Source organism: Anarrhichthys ocellatus, unplaced genomic scaffold (genome assembly GCF_004355925.1).
Source record: "Anarrhichthys ocellatus isolate YVR2014 unplaced genomic scaffold, GSC_Weel_1.0 scaffold2, whole genome shotgun sequence".
Taxonomy (NCBI): domain Eukaryota; kingdom Metazoa; phylum Chordata; class Actinopteri; order Perciformes; family Anarhichadidae; genus Anarrhichthys; species Anarrhichthys ocellatus.
In genome coordinates this window covers 8,084,946-8,099,481 of record NW_022280032.1, presented here as the reverse complement: position 1 = coordinate 8,099,481, position 14,536 = coordinate 8,084,946, and the positions used below count along the sequence as shown (strand labels likewise).

Below are 14,536 nucleotides of genomic sequence, written 5' to 3'. Positions count from 1 at the left end.
TAGTACATTTTGAAATGTGGTTCTCCAAAGTAAAGGAAGATGTTTTTATATTTCTATCCAAGACAGGAAAAAGGGCAAAAGCCAATGTCATATACAATACATCGCTGCCTGTGCTCTTTGGGATCAAGAAATATGCAGACTCATTGTGGGACATTGTGAAACAACGAGACCTACAAGTGAACCTGAGGCAAAACCTGATTGAAGTGCGAGCAGATAAGCAAGAAGCTGTGTTTGAAAATCTTGACAAACCAGGTGAAACCAAAGTGCTTGAGGTAACTGTGTTGCTGTCCCTCAACAGTAGCTTTTACATATATATTAATGACTGCTGTGTTCACTGGACAACCTGTTACACTCTGTGCTATGTTATTTACTTCCTCTTTAAATCCTTAAAAGAAGGTTTTGTCTGTTGTGCCTTTTATGTTATGAACAACCTAATACACTGGGCATTATTTCACTCTTTGCACCTAAATATTTGCCAAATTAGAAATAGAGACTCCTGTGAATAACTGAAAATGTTTTGTTTTTCTTTATCAGTATGAAATGCTTCATGTCACACCACCAATGGGACCCAATTTGGTGATTAAAGGCAGTCTTCTGGCAGATGAGGCTGGCTGGTTGGATGTCAACAAAGACAACCTCCAACATAAGAGATATCCAAACGTGTTTGGGATTGGAGACTGTACCAACCTGCCCACAATCAGAACGGCTGCGGCTGTCGGTAAGTGATTTTCGTGTCATTAGTTTCAACATTGCACCAACAGAGGATACACTTTTGATTCGGTGAAAGCTAACATATGAAGCGCCAAACTTTGTGATACACCGCTGATGTTACGTTTGCATGGTCTCCCTGTTTTCCTCTGGATCCACAGTCCATAGACATGCCTGTTCGGTGAATTGGAAACTCTAAATTGTACCTGTGAGTGTTTGTCAGCTCAGTGATAAGCTGCACAGTGTGTGCAGTTGTTGTTCAGTGTGTGCCAGGAAGGGCTCCACCCCTCCGACATCTTGCATGATAAGTGGATAATGGATATGCATGTGCGAATGGTAAAAACATTGCATTTTATTTCACACTACCAAATGTCAAACTTTAAATGGTATGCCCCACTAGTTGCAGGGCACCTGATGTTGCCTCTGTATTTTTATCGCTTCAACAATTTTCCTTATTTCTGTTTATTACTTCGGCCCCTCGGGGGCTGCTAGCATGTGTGTAAACATTGCACATAATGTGTCATGTCCTGTTAATATAAAGAGGATGGTATATTTATTTTTGTTATACTATCTGCTAAAACAGTGTACTATGACAGTTTGTAGTACACACTGTACATAATTAGTACGTAGGATGGATCATTTGGGTCACATCTTTGGTGATAAAAAAGAGAACTTACACATGTATTATAAAACTTTACCATTTATTTTATTGTTCTCAGCTGCACAGACTGCTATCTTGAACAGAACCATCAGCAAAGTACTGAAAAATGAGAAGCCAGATAAGATAGTAAGTGACACATAAACGTCAATCTTGATTCATCTCTTTAGATTTTTGAAAACTATGCAAATACATAATCAGTAACCTCCTTGTTTACAGTATGATGGCTACACCTCGTGTCCCTTGGTTACAAGCTACAACACAGTGATTCTTGCAGAGTTTGACTACAATGGACAACCACTGGAAACATTTCCCTTCAACCAAGCCAAAGAAAGAAGACTTATGTACTACATGAAAGCTGATCTGATGCCTCACCTCTATTGGCATGGGCTTCTGCGGTATGTATAAAGTTAATTAACAGCATGTTAATAGTTGGTAGTAAATAATCAAACCACAATTTATTAATGTTCTGTATTTGTCTTGTGTCAGGGGCCTGTGGGGTGGACCAGGACCATACAGGAAACTCCTTCATCTTGGAATGAAATGAAACCTCACTGTCTGTGATCATCTCTAAACTTTTCAATTTAATTCAATTTATTTTGTAAAGCCCAAAATCACAAATTTACCTCAAAGGGCTTTGCAATCTGCACACATATGACATCCTCTGTCCCGGGACCCTTTAACAGAGAGAAAAGGAAGAAACCTTAGGGAGAGCAACAGAGGAGGGATTCCTCTCCCAGGATGGACAGAAGTACAATAGATGTCATGTTTTACAGAAGGAACAACACAACATAATGAGAGTAGGCAGAATAATGATGGAAAAATTACGACCACTAATAACATTAGCATTAGTGGATATGGTAGAATAATAATGATAATTAAAGCATTGATGGTATCAGTAATAGTAATGTGACTAATAATAGTAGCAGTGGGTGTCAGCAGGGCCATGGCAGGAGGCAAGACCACTATCCAGGTGTACCTGTGATCCATGGAAACCTGCAAAGCGAGAAAGCACAAAGACTGCGGGGAAGAAGCAAAGTTAGTAATGAGCATTAATGTCACATGAATTCATACAGAAGGAGATGAAGAAGAGGAGAGAGGAGCTCAGTGTATCCTCGGAAGTCCCCTGGCAGTCTAGGCCTATAGCAGCATATCTAGGGCTGGTCCGAGGCAAACCTGATCCAGCCCTAACTTTAAGCACAATCAAAAAGGAAAGTATAAAGCCTACTCTCAAATGTGCTGAGTGTGTCTGCCCCCCGGACTGAAACGGGAAGCTGTACTCTAGTACTCTACTTCATCTCAAACTCTAAGAACCACAAGTAACCCCGCATTCAGGGAGCGTAGCGCTATAGTAGGATAATATGGTCACTATAAGCTCCTTAAGATATGTTGGTGCCTGACCAATTAGAGCTTTGTAGGTGAGGAGAAGGATTTTAAATTATATTCTAGATTTTACAGGGAGGCAAAATGTATTTTTTGTTAATCATTTGTGCTACCAAACATTTTATACCACTGATTGTCTTTTGGGAATGCTTGACCATTACAATGCAAACAACACAGTGCTTTTCTTACACTTCAACATCCATGCTGGAAATAGTTTCGTGCTTAACTGAGTTATAAACATCTTGGTGGTTATATCATCTTGGTCGGTGCTAAATTCATTGTTGTATTCATTGCTCTTTAATCATAAAATGACTGTGTATAAATTACGGTGATAATTAAAACCTAAAATTGCTGATAAAAAAATAAACTCTGTATAGTTTCAAACTTGTTGCACTTTGTTATTTTACATCAAGCAGTTTTACCGAGTAAAGCTAACAAAAAAAGTGTATTGTGATCCAGTGTCATTCTCAAACACTTTAAAGTTGAAACAATAGCTGCAAAAAGAGACCTTTTCATTGTCCTTCTGCTTTGGTCCAAGTCAGCTACTGCATTAACAAACAATGCAACAGAATACGGGCATCTATACGAGCACCAGACTACATCTTATGTTTTTTAGATTCCTTGCTGGTATTTCACAACAATACCAGCAGGGATCAAGTGCAGTAGTGAGTCTCGATCCAGCTGCGCATCGCATCGCTCATTCACCACTATAGCCATCTCTCTGTTGACTCCGCTCTCCGCCACGTTGGTTACCCGTACCGTACGTGTGTGTGTCGCATTCCACTGCGCATCACCAACGTTATGTTTGTGATGAGGCGGGAAATGGCGTCCGCAGACATGTTTGGTCTGTGACTAGCTACCGAGCGACGGACACAACAGCTGGCAGCAACAACCACGGAGCCGACCTCTACCGGTGGCCGCCACGGTCGCGGCCGAGAGCTGCCGCTGCGGCTAGTTTTGAGGAGCTTCCTAGATCATCAGTAAGTAACGAAACGTCAACATGTAAACAAAAAAGCTTTGCACCCCCCCCCACCCCCCCCCACCGATAGCCTGACTGCTGCTAGCTAGCGGCTAGGGGGCGTAGTCTAATGGCTGAAAATAATTATGGAAGCTAACAAAATGACGCGGTAGCTAACCGACTAATTGTTTTATATTACCGATGTATTGGCGCATAGTTTCCATGTTAAAAAAAGCTATGTGTACGGGGACACATGTGAGAAGTGCCATAAGAACTGAAGTCAATAATGGCACGGCCTTGCTTTTACTGCCATTGGCGTTTGTTAGCCTGGTAGCTAACTGTAGCCGCTTCTGTTCACTAGCGACGGAACCCACTGACCGCATCTGGTTTAAGTTACGTTTAAATTATTTCTGATTGATAGCAGACATACTTAGCTGACAATGTCAGCTTTATCCATAATGAACGATAGTCCTGTCCCACCTTAGTTAGAACACCAGCGTTAAACCAGTGGTGGCTGTACGCTGGGCTTTTCATGCTAAGCACCAGCAGCTGGCTAACATTAGCGATAGCTTCCGTCGTTGGTGTTATTACAGCTATACAACGACGTTACGTAACAGTCAGCGACACTGGTATGCTACCAGATCTAATTTAGCAACAAATGGCGAACAAAGCTACAGCTTAATTGACCAAACGTGCATTATTTAAGCGTTTTGTAATGAACACCCGCTCAAGTTGAACGTATTAAAAGGCCTCGTATTTCCGTTCACCATTCATGTTTCTCACGTAACGTTACACCGCCCACTCCACTGGCACACACTAGGTGGTGACAGCAACTTGTGCCCATAGTCGTGTACAAAAGTCTTTTAATGACTAAAAATATATTTGTACGCAGCACTAAGTGTCAAAAACTACAGTAAGTTGTCATCAAATATCCAGTCATATACATAATCTTGTTTACTTATTTGATGATATAATTCCTGATTTTAATCCAAATTTGCCATTTTTAGACCATTTTATTCAGTCACATTTCTTCTAAAGCTGCTTGTGGTTGAGCAACCTGTAACATTGAACAACTTTGTTCTTTTGTTCAGTGAAAAAGGGTTTTGTAGAGACCCACATTTATATTTCTCAGAGTACGTTTTTTTTCCATTATTAGTCAAATGTTTCCTAACTTATTATTCTACCCTCTTGTCAGATTTTTCTATGTGACGTTGGAGCATGATGAAGCTGAGAGTGCGTAAAGCTCCTCAGCAGCCAAACTTTGGCCGTCGAACACACCCGTCCCAGGCCAAACGGAAACACCGTGAAGTGGAGCCGTCCCCGGTGAGAGGTCGAGGCAAAATGCAGAAGAATGAAACAGGCCTTTTCTCCACGATCAAGAAATTCATCCGTGGAAATGCTGTCAAGGTGGGCTTACATCAGAATTCCCAGCTGCTCTTTCTACAAGTTTGTTTTTGCTGCTGCAACATATTGATACAGTGTATGAGCACACACTCTTACTTTATGCAGAGAAAGCAGTGCCTCATCTGCATTTTGTGCTGGTAGTTTGAAACAGTGACTCACACATAATAGCTAGTAGTGTTTTGAGACACTTAACAGAACGTCTTCACACAGCCAACACTGTTTCCGACTGGCTCTTTGTAATTTTTTGTGGACTCTATTTTCATTCTTACAGCTGTTATACATTATAAATGGTCATTTAGTACATGTATTTACATGTGGATGGAGACACACTGATGAAACACAATGATGTAATTGCTGTTGTGACAAAATATGCTCTCATAACTTATTTTTACAACACTACTAATTTGTATTTCTCATTATAATAAATTGGAGATTTTTTTAAAATTTGTCTCAGGTGGAGCCGGATATCCCCGCAAAGAGGAGTCGTATTGATTGTAATCCTGAGAGCGATCTAATTACTTCAACACCACAGACTAGAGGCCTTTCCAACAAAACAGTCTCCAGAGTTTGCCGGAAAAGTCCAGAGAAAGGTACCGAGAAAGAACTGTTGTATAACAAATAACAGCGTCCAAAGTAACAAAAAATATACAGAAATCTATACATAGAATCTATCCAGATGTTTTGTTTTGAGATTATTATTAAAGAGTTGTCTTTTTTCCAGACACAATGACGTGCAACAGTAAACCCATGAAGCCGAATGGCAAACTGGACGTCCCCGTTGAGGCAGCGAGCAGCCCACCACGCACAACCCTGCTCGGCACAATCTTCTCTCCGGTCTTCAACTTTTTCTCACCAGCAACTAAAACTGGTAAAACAAAATGTCTTAATATTTCAGATTGGTTAAAAGACAAACAAAATCCTTTTGTGACATGTGAATTGAACTGCTCCTGTCATTCGTATTCAGCCACTCCTGGTTCAGACTCTCCTGGCCAAGCGGTGGAGGCAGAGGAAACCATCAAGCAGCTGGACATCGAGCCGGCAGAAGAAATGGCGAGCAGCACCCTCACGTCCACAGAGGGCATCACTCCGTGTCACGCGGCCCCGGTGTTACCGCAGAGGCTTCAGATTACCTCCGATACAACCATAGAAGAAGGACAAATAGCCACTGAAACAGACATGCCACCATTAACGGGTATGGCCACTTTCACATTAGACCTCGTTCTTTGTATCTGGGAAACTTTCTTGACCATCATCGCATGAAGACAAATACTAACTGCAGACAGCTCTGATTATTTATTTGAGCCGGCTTTGATATGGTTTGCTGATTTGTGTTAGAATATGAACAGTCAGCCTCTAGAACGGGCTTCATTTTTTGAGAGAGGCCGACGTCCGAGATGTTGAATGTGAGATTGACTTACAGAAGCTCGTGGAACGGAAATGTGCCCGGCTCTTCATTGTTTTTATATATATATTTTTGAACTCTTTCTCCATCTCTCTGTCTTCTTCAGCTCCTGGTTGTATGCCAGGCGGCGGTTACCCTCATGCGCTACCTTCAGCTCCTCCAGAAACCTCATACGAAGAGGAATGGGAAGTTTTTGATCCGTAAGTTGAAATTGATTTTGAAGGAGCTAGTCATAAAAAGTAGCTCTTGAATACAAAATAAGGAACTGTAAATTAAGACCGATTCTGTGTAAAGTTTCAACTCTGCACTTTTGACAACACCCTCCATATAGTCTCACTTCCAAGGTGACATTGCATGTTGCTGCAATGTGATATTTTCAACCACTAGATGGCGACAAAGACAAATTGGAGCAGACATTCTCCCTTTATTAAGTGGTGGAAAGATCCCATTTCAGCCAGGATGACATGCACTGCATGTTGTTCCAAATGTGTTGCTGTTTGTTTGGACACCTCTTCTTCTGTGTTTTGGTTGAATCGGGGTCTTTTTATGTTTTCTCTGCTTTAAGGTACTTCTTCATCAAGCACGTGCCTCCACTGACAGAAGAGCAGTTAACACGCAAACCAGCGTTACCTCTGAAAACACGCAGCACACCAGAGTTTTCTCTCGTCTTGGATCTGGTAAGCAGTGAGCGGTTTCTTGTGCTGTGTCTCGTTTTAAAAGTAAGTAGACTTCAATGGATTTTTTTTCTACATTTTCTACATTTTCTCGATTTTCTCTTTTTTTTTCTTTTTTTTTTTCTTTTTTCTTTTTTTTTTTTTTTTTTTTCTGTTGTCAGGATGAAACTCTGGTCCACTGTAGTTTGAATGAGCTAGAAGATGCAGCCCTGACATTCCCTGTGCTCTTCCAAGATGTTATATACCAGGTACAGACTGTTACAAGTCATTCTCTCATCTAAAGGTCTCCATTTTCCTGCTGCTGTGATTTTAAATTTCTTAATTTTCAATCTGAAGGTGTATGTTCGGTTGAGGCCCTTTTTCCGAGAGTTTCTTGAGCGCATGTCTCAAATGTATGAGGTGAGATGCAGCTTCTATTTCCAAGAGACTTGACACGTATCTGTTTAATCTGACGGCTCTAAATGTACTTACTATTCATCTATTGCTGCTGTCCATTACAATTTCAGATTATTCTCTTCACGGCTTCAAAGAAAGTGTACGCCGACAAGTTGCTCAACATCCTGGATCCGAAAAAACAGTTGGTCAGGTCAGTGACGAAAGGAGACTCTGAAGCAGCTTTTATAGTAAACGACAATGATTCAACAGCCGGTGCAACTACAGTAAAGCCGTGGGAAGTAATACAAGATAAACATATTAAGTTTGTCAGTGGGACAAAGAAGGCCCGAGCTCTTTGCTGTTTTCTTTTCCAACCTTATAAACAGTCGCACAAATAAATGAGGAAGAAAATGCTGCTTAACATAAAAAACAATTGGTGTTTTGTCTGCGTGGAAAGCTTCCTCTTCCTTTAGTCAGATGAACAAATGAGAGGAAGAACCGGTTTAGCTGATAGAAAGCAGACGATCTCTGTAATCACACACCACTGGTTAATGCTGCTTCTCAAGTTTGTACGAATATTTAAAGAAGCATTCTTCTCTCCGCCATTAGAAGTGTACATTCTCGTCCTTTAACCTAAAACCCTCCGTCAAATGTATTTGTGCTGTTTTTTTTTTTTTGTTGTTTTTTTCGAATAAATGAAGATTATCACCACTCTCTCTTTAAATACTCCATATTATGATTACCATGATTATTATGTTACCAGTTTGTTTAATCTCAAGAACTTGTTGAGAAGCTGTAGTACTGCGTGTAACCTCACCACCATTCTCTCTTTCTGCGTTTTTTTAGACACAGGCTGTTTCGTGAGCACTGTGTGTGTGTTCAAGGAAATTATATTAAAGACCTAAACATTCTCGGACGGGATCTTTCTAAGACGATAATAATCGACAACTCACCCCAAGCCTTTGCCTATCAGGTAAAACCCTTTCACACCAACCAGTGAACTATTTCTGTCGTATCGTGTCTCTGTGTTAAAGTGACGCTAGATCTTTGGGGTTTTGTGTCTTTTGTAGCTTTCCAATGGAATTCCTATTGAGAGCTGGTTTGTGGATAGAAATGACAACGAGCTTCTGAAGCTCGTTCCTTTCCTCGAGAAGCTTGTGGAGCTGGTACGTATCTCGACTTCCGTCTAGTTAGACTGAAGGAAACACTCCGAATATCTGACCTGCTCTTTCCCTTTGAGAGGCTCAAGATTGGATGCACAGACACACGGTGCCTATAATATTATACAGATACGTCGGCAGATAGAAGAGTAAAATACATCATACATTTTCATTTTCTTGTCGTTTTTTTTGATCGGTTGTCTCTCTCTTTATCACAGAATGAAGATGTCAGACCGCACATCCGAGAGCAGTTTCGTTTGCACAACCTCCTTCCTCCAGACTGACCGTGTGCTCGTCTCTCGGTCGGAGATGGTATCAACATTGGAAAGAAGATAAAATGACTCCCAGAAGAATATACTCAACGGATTTCTCTTTGCAAACATTGCCATTGTTATTTTTTAAATTATGCAAAACATTGAAAGTTATGATTGAGTCAAAAAGCCCTGGATGTTTTTATACACGCCAGATTCTGAAAAAAGCAGAAGCACTCGCTGCGGCAGACTCTTCATTCGTTTGTTTCTAGTGCGACTTTGAAGGCGGCCTCCTGGAAGGTCTGTTGAGAACCATTTTGGATTAACTAAACTGAATGTCATGCAGTGTTGGATCATATGGACCTTGGTGGCTTCAGCCTGACCATGAACGGACAGTCAAACCTGTATAATATTCACTCTATTTACTTGTAAATATGTGTAAATAGGTTGTTTTTTTTCTTCGAGGGTTTTAAGTCATTTTATTTTCATTTCAGATTTTAGTATTCTTTTGATTCGGTTGCTTTTATAAACCAACAAAATGTTAGTGAGTTTTGTTTGAAGTTGTTGATCAACAGCTGCTTTTCTGTTGTATGCCTGCATTATTCCTGTGATGCTTTACTCCATTACATGCAGTTGTCTGTAATACGGTGCAGTTTAAAAAAAAAAAAAGAAGTATCTTTGAGGGGGGGGAAATGTTTCTGAAACAATATTTTAAAGTTATATAATGTAAGCTAGACTTATGTCTCAACTGAATACAAAGCCATAATGGCTGAATTTTAAATTTGGAGATTTGTATTTGACAGTCCTTTGGGGGGGGTTCAGGAATCTTGCACTTTGACATCCAGCCCTTTGTAAGTTGATGTAAAATCTTGTCACTTTTCTATACAGGTGTGAATCACCTTGATTTGTTATGTGGGGTGGAGGGGGAGGAGAATGAAATTGTAGCACCAGCAAATTGCCAACATGTTTGCTTTGAAATCTTATTTTCCAAGACGTCGTGTATGTGGGATCTTTATGATGTAGGAGTCACAAGTTTTATTGACTATTGAATGATCACTCCTGTTGTATTCAGTGTTACTCAATGGTTTCCTTGAAAATAAATACATTTTTATACGACTCTGAGCCTCCTACCAATAATTAAAATGCATAACATTGGTTACATTTATGAACATTTATGTTAAAATGGGTGTTCATTTGGTTATTCCAGTTTAACAATATAGTAATTAAAGCAAACAAGTTAATTGAGTTTGACATGTCTGAACCTCGGAAACAAACCCTCAACTCAAAGGCCACTTACTCATTTGTTTTTGGGCTTTTAACTGTATCACACTGTCCTCATCAGCACATAGTCTGCTGTTGAGGACCATGTGATTTGGCTGATAGCTCCACAACAAACATGTAAGTAAGTGGATCTTTGAGTTGACATTCTCGGTAACTATAATGAGAAAATGTATGTAATTGTATGCAGTGTAACAAGTGATTTAATGGAATTATGTGTGTATGTGTTTTCTCTTATTAGAAGAAGCTTAAACTTTAAAGTGAACACTATCCACGGCTGTTCCTGTGAGTCTTCTGGGAACTGCACCAAAATAAACCTTAAAGAAGTAAACTGAGAAAATGTTGAAGATACAAAAATTTTGTATTCTCACTTGTGAGTTCCAAGTACGAAGAACTCAAGATCTGAAAGCGTCCTTTGTTCATATTATTATTTACACCTGTCTGCAGTGAAAAGGTGTCTGTTGGGACAAACTACCGAACCCTAAAGGGGCTCCCTTTGCACATGTTTAAAGAGTTCCGTCAAAATGAACACTTTTGAGCCACTCAACTCATTAAAATGTGTTTTTAATTTTAATTTTAAAACACCTGTGGTGTTTATGGTAAACACACGGCCATCTCATTTTGAAAGCCAATGAAGTTTTAAGCCCTGCGATGATTATTATTCCTTCAAACTACTTATTTAAAGATCAAATCCATTAAACGCTTTCAGAATTATTACTTTTTTCAATATTTTTCTGGAACATTCTTAACTCATGTGACCTTCAAAAACAGGCGCATATTTTGCAAACATTAATACACATTTTAAGTAGGATAGAAAAAAGTATTGTATAGTCATAGTGTAAACAAAGGCAGGTGCTCGCCTGCCTGTTTCTAGTGTAATCTCAAAATCTACAACACACAATCATTGACTTTAATAAACCAGATACATTTCTATTTATCTAATAGTGTAACGTTGCCAAATATGTGGTTACTTTGTGATATTATGGCTTTAATTTAGCTACATAATACTTTGCTTTATTCTTTAAGTGTAAAGCATTTTCTCTAGTTACTGTAGAAATAAAAACATATTTAATGTACATTTTTTAAGTTGAGTAAGAGGGTAATTATTTGATCACATAATCCCCTCATGCCTGAAATACACTCTTTAGCTGCTCGTTGTGCTGCCCTGTAAGAAGGAAGCCAGATAAAAAGCAGAATGTTAAAACCTCCAGTGTAACTTAATAGTGACAGTAGTCATCTTTTACTGTTGTGTACACAATTGATCCTTTTGTTCTTTCAAGAAATAGGTCATTACCTGATTGTAGGTGTGCACTGAATTGCCCCTTCCAGAGGTCATGTGACTCCAAATACAAAGGGGGCCAGTCTTCATCAGACTTATCTAACAGGTGTTCAAAAGGAAGAATTATGTCAAAACAAAATCCCACTGTTGATAGTGTGAAGATAAGACGTGGGGATAGTTAGTTAACTGTGTATTTAGAGGGAGCAAACCCCTCTGGCCTCATCTATTGGCTGCTGGTGGGGGGTGGAGGTTGTGGCTCATAAACTATGAAGCCTTGCTGCTGCGTTATCCCAGGCGCAGACAACTAAATATAAAAAGCTGCTGTCGAGTGTTCTCACCTCAGGATAACAGGTTGATAGAGGATGTGGATGCTCTTCTTTTTCAGTGCCTTGTTGGGGGCGTTCAGTTCACAGGAACAGGAAACTTCCTCTGGAGCAGCTCAGCAGCTTCAGGCTCTCCACTGCCCGCCCTGCGAGCGGATACACTGCTCCTCCCGACGGGCGCTGAAGCTCCAGTGTAAAGGGGGTGTCACGACGGGTGTGTGCGGCTGCTGCCCCGTCTGTGCCAGAGCAGAGGGGGAGACCTGTGGAGGAACGTGGGACTATCTGGGCAAGTGTGATGAGGGTCTGGTGTGTGTTTACCAGGACGCAACAGCTGACAAACCAGACGCAGAGCGCAAAGGCATCTGCAGAGCAGGTGAGATTATGGTTTATAAACTCAGCAGGATCGAGCAGGGGATGTGATGACTTTCTAATCATTGATCCATATATTATGCCACAGTGAGCCACATTTATTGTTAAATTAATCACCAGATTAATTGAATGTATTTTAAAAAAGATGCAGCAATCTTAACAAGTCAATATAAACTCAAAAAAACATGTTTTTAACAGCAATATCACAATGTATAAATACTCCCTTACAAGTAAAAGTCCTGTAGTCAATATGTCAAAGCAAATGTACTTAAAAGTATCAAAACTAAAAGTACCCATCATGCAGTAGGATTGCTCCTGTTAGTGTTACATGTATTATATCATCGTACTAATATTACAGATTAATTTAAATGTTGCAGCTGACTATTTTATATACTGTTGGAAAATGTAATCTTTAGCAATGCATTGTATTTCTGGTTTTGTGAATAACTATAGCTGTGAAATAAATGTAAGTAAGTAAAAAGTACAAGATTTTCCTCTGAAAAGCTGAATTATTTAGTATCATCGTAGAGGGAACGCTGCCAATGTGGTACATCTTGTTTATGAGCAGTGAAGACTGATAGTGTGGTCAAGGCTTCCTTTGATTCAAAGGTTTGTGCTGAAAGCTAAGCCGTAATTACACCTCTTATCTCCTCATGGGGAACAGAGTGGTCACTGTTATAGATACGGTATCAGACGTAGTACGAGATTATAGAGATGTTCGTGATGTGTTGCTGCTCGGGAAAAAAAGATGCAAATATTAAATTTGAAACATCTAATATGAATTGTGAATTGCAAGTACATCTTCTGTGTCTTTGAAACTGTTGTTTTGTGCAGTGATTGAATCGCTGGATCCAGAGAGCTGTCACCCAGAGTGCACCAGGGAATACTGTCAGGCCAACCCCTCTAAAGTCTGCTCTGCCAGGTGACTTAAAAGAAAGGCGTTTTACACTTAGTATCTTCTCCTGCTGCATTTTTTTAACAGAAATCTAAATCTCCTGCTCTTTAGGTCTGTGTCTCTGGAAAAGACAGCATGCCAGGGCTCCTGCCAACACACCTCCTGTTCAAGCTGTCTGCTGCTGAAACCCCCATCATGCCCTCAGACCTGCACCCCCTCCGATTCCCCCTGCCTGCAACGCTTTGGAAAGTGTGTGCACAATCACCTCAGAGCCACTCGTAATCCCGTATGCCACAACAACCTGCAGGTATTTTGGGAGGAAAAGCACCAGCTACATCAATAAACTGTGTTTCTTCATTACGCTTGTACTGCGTCGAAGCACTTCCCCCATTAATCCAACACTTTGTCTTTCTGTTTTTCCTTCCGTAGAGTCATCCTGAGGGGCATTTTCTGTGTTTGGTGCCAGCCTGTCCAAACACAGCCAAGTAGTTCTCTATGTAGAGAGAGGACATCTTCACTAGTTCATGTAGCAAAACAGAAAAGGGCAGCTATACACTTCTTTATTCAACATGTTGTATACAATGTAAACCTGAATAAAAACCTATGAAATGTAATGTATTATTAAATCATGAGAAATAAAAACGATATGTCGTACTGTACTTTGATTTCATTAATCAAGAGGGAACAATGGCAATGTTTTTGATTTCGTTGAGGGTTTTAGCAATAGTTTTTACATATTGAGTGTATCTTTTGTGTGTATATGTGTGTGTCTTCCTGCAGGAAATATTTCCTTTTGTCCATTTGGACCCAAATACCTCAACAACTTAGATGGATCGCCATAAAACTCAGTTCAGACATTCATGTCCCATTCAGGATTAGTCATCTTACTTTTCATGTAGAACCATCATGAGGACACAATATTAATGTGTCCAATACTTTTATGACCAAACACCTGCACAACTATCGGTATTCCCATCAACCTCAGCTGTTCTGTATGTTTAGTGTTATTTAGCAAATGCTAGCATGCTAACATGCAAAACTGAGATGGTAAATAAGATAAACCTTATACCTGCTTAACATCAGGCACATTGCCATTGCAGCATGTTAGCATGGTTGTATTAGCATTTTAAGCAGAGCATCCTCTTCTCAAGTTCAGTCTTCTACAAAGAACTCCCTTTATAGTGAATGTTAAACCATCAATGATTGAACCAATTTGGACTCATGCAACAAGTAAAGCAAAAAAAGAACTCCTGAGGCTGAGAAATGAAGTGGGATAATTTGGGTACAACAATGTAGTAAATTAAACCATCATATCAGTCTAGAGCTTCCTCTCTTCTGTTTGAATTGTTCCTATTTCGGGAGTTTTTCTGGTTCACAGAAGAAGGGAAGCGTCTGGAGTCCCCTCTGCCATCGCTGCCC

General features: G+C 40.0%; 2 protein-coding genes and 1 long non-coding RNA gene across 4 annotated transcripts; all 3 read left to right on the top strand.

Moving 5' to 3' along the window:
- The first annotated feature begins 7 nt into the window (after window positions 1-7).
- Window positions 8-2,296, top strand: sqor (sulfide quinone oxidoreductase). The gene is made up of 5 exons (XM_031866177.1): window positions 8-272; window positions 535-718; window positions 1,428-1,495; window positions 1,586-1,764; window positions 1,856-2,296. Exons 1-5 carry the CDS (start codon window positions 15-17, stop codon window positions 1,911-1,913), a joined length of 747 nt encoding a protein of 248 aa, XP_031722037.1. The 5' UTR covers window positions 8-14; the 3' UTR covers window positions 1,914-2,296.
- Window positions 2,297-3,377: 1,081 nt separating this feature from the next.
- Window positions 3,378-10,089, top strand: ctdspl2a (CTD (carboxy-terminal domain, RNA polymerase II, polypeptide A) small phosphatase like 2a). 2 transcript variants are annotated; one of them, XM_031870741.1, is made up of 13 exons: window positions 3,378-3,729; window positions 4,903-5,114; window positions 5,566-5,701; window positions 5,833-5,979; window positions 6,076-6,303; window positions 6,620-6,713; window positions 7,079-7,190; window positions 7,349-7,435; window positions 7,524-7,586; window positions 7,694-7,773; window positions 8,409-8,535; window positions 8,633-8,728; window positions 8,941-10,089. In XM_031870741.1, the coding sequence occupies exons 2-13, from the start codon at window positions 4,926-4,928 to the stop codon at window positions 9,004-9,006; spliced, it is 1,425 nt and encodes a 474-aa protein (XP_031726601.1). In that variant the 5' UTR covers window positions 3,378-3,729; window positions 4,903-4,925; the 3' UTR covers window positions 9,007-10,089. The 2 variants fall into 2 exon arrangements, with proteins under 2 accessions (XP_031726601.1, XP_031726610.1); XM_031870750.1 differs by lacking the exon at window positions 3,378-3,729 and adding an exon at window positions 3,813-4,620.
- A 1,920-nt stretch (window positions 10,090-12,009) lies between these two features.
- Window positions 12,010-13,716, top strand: LOC116388484 (uncharacterized). Its single transcript, XR_004213074.1, has 4 exons — window positions 12,010-12,226; window positions 13,057-13,144; window positions 13,229-13,424; window positions 13,547-13,716. It is a non-coding gene; the product is annotated as an uncharacterized LOC116388484 (long non-coding RNA).
- The last annotated feature ends 820 nt before the right edge of the window (window positions 13,717-14,536 follow it).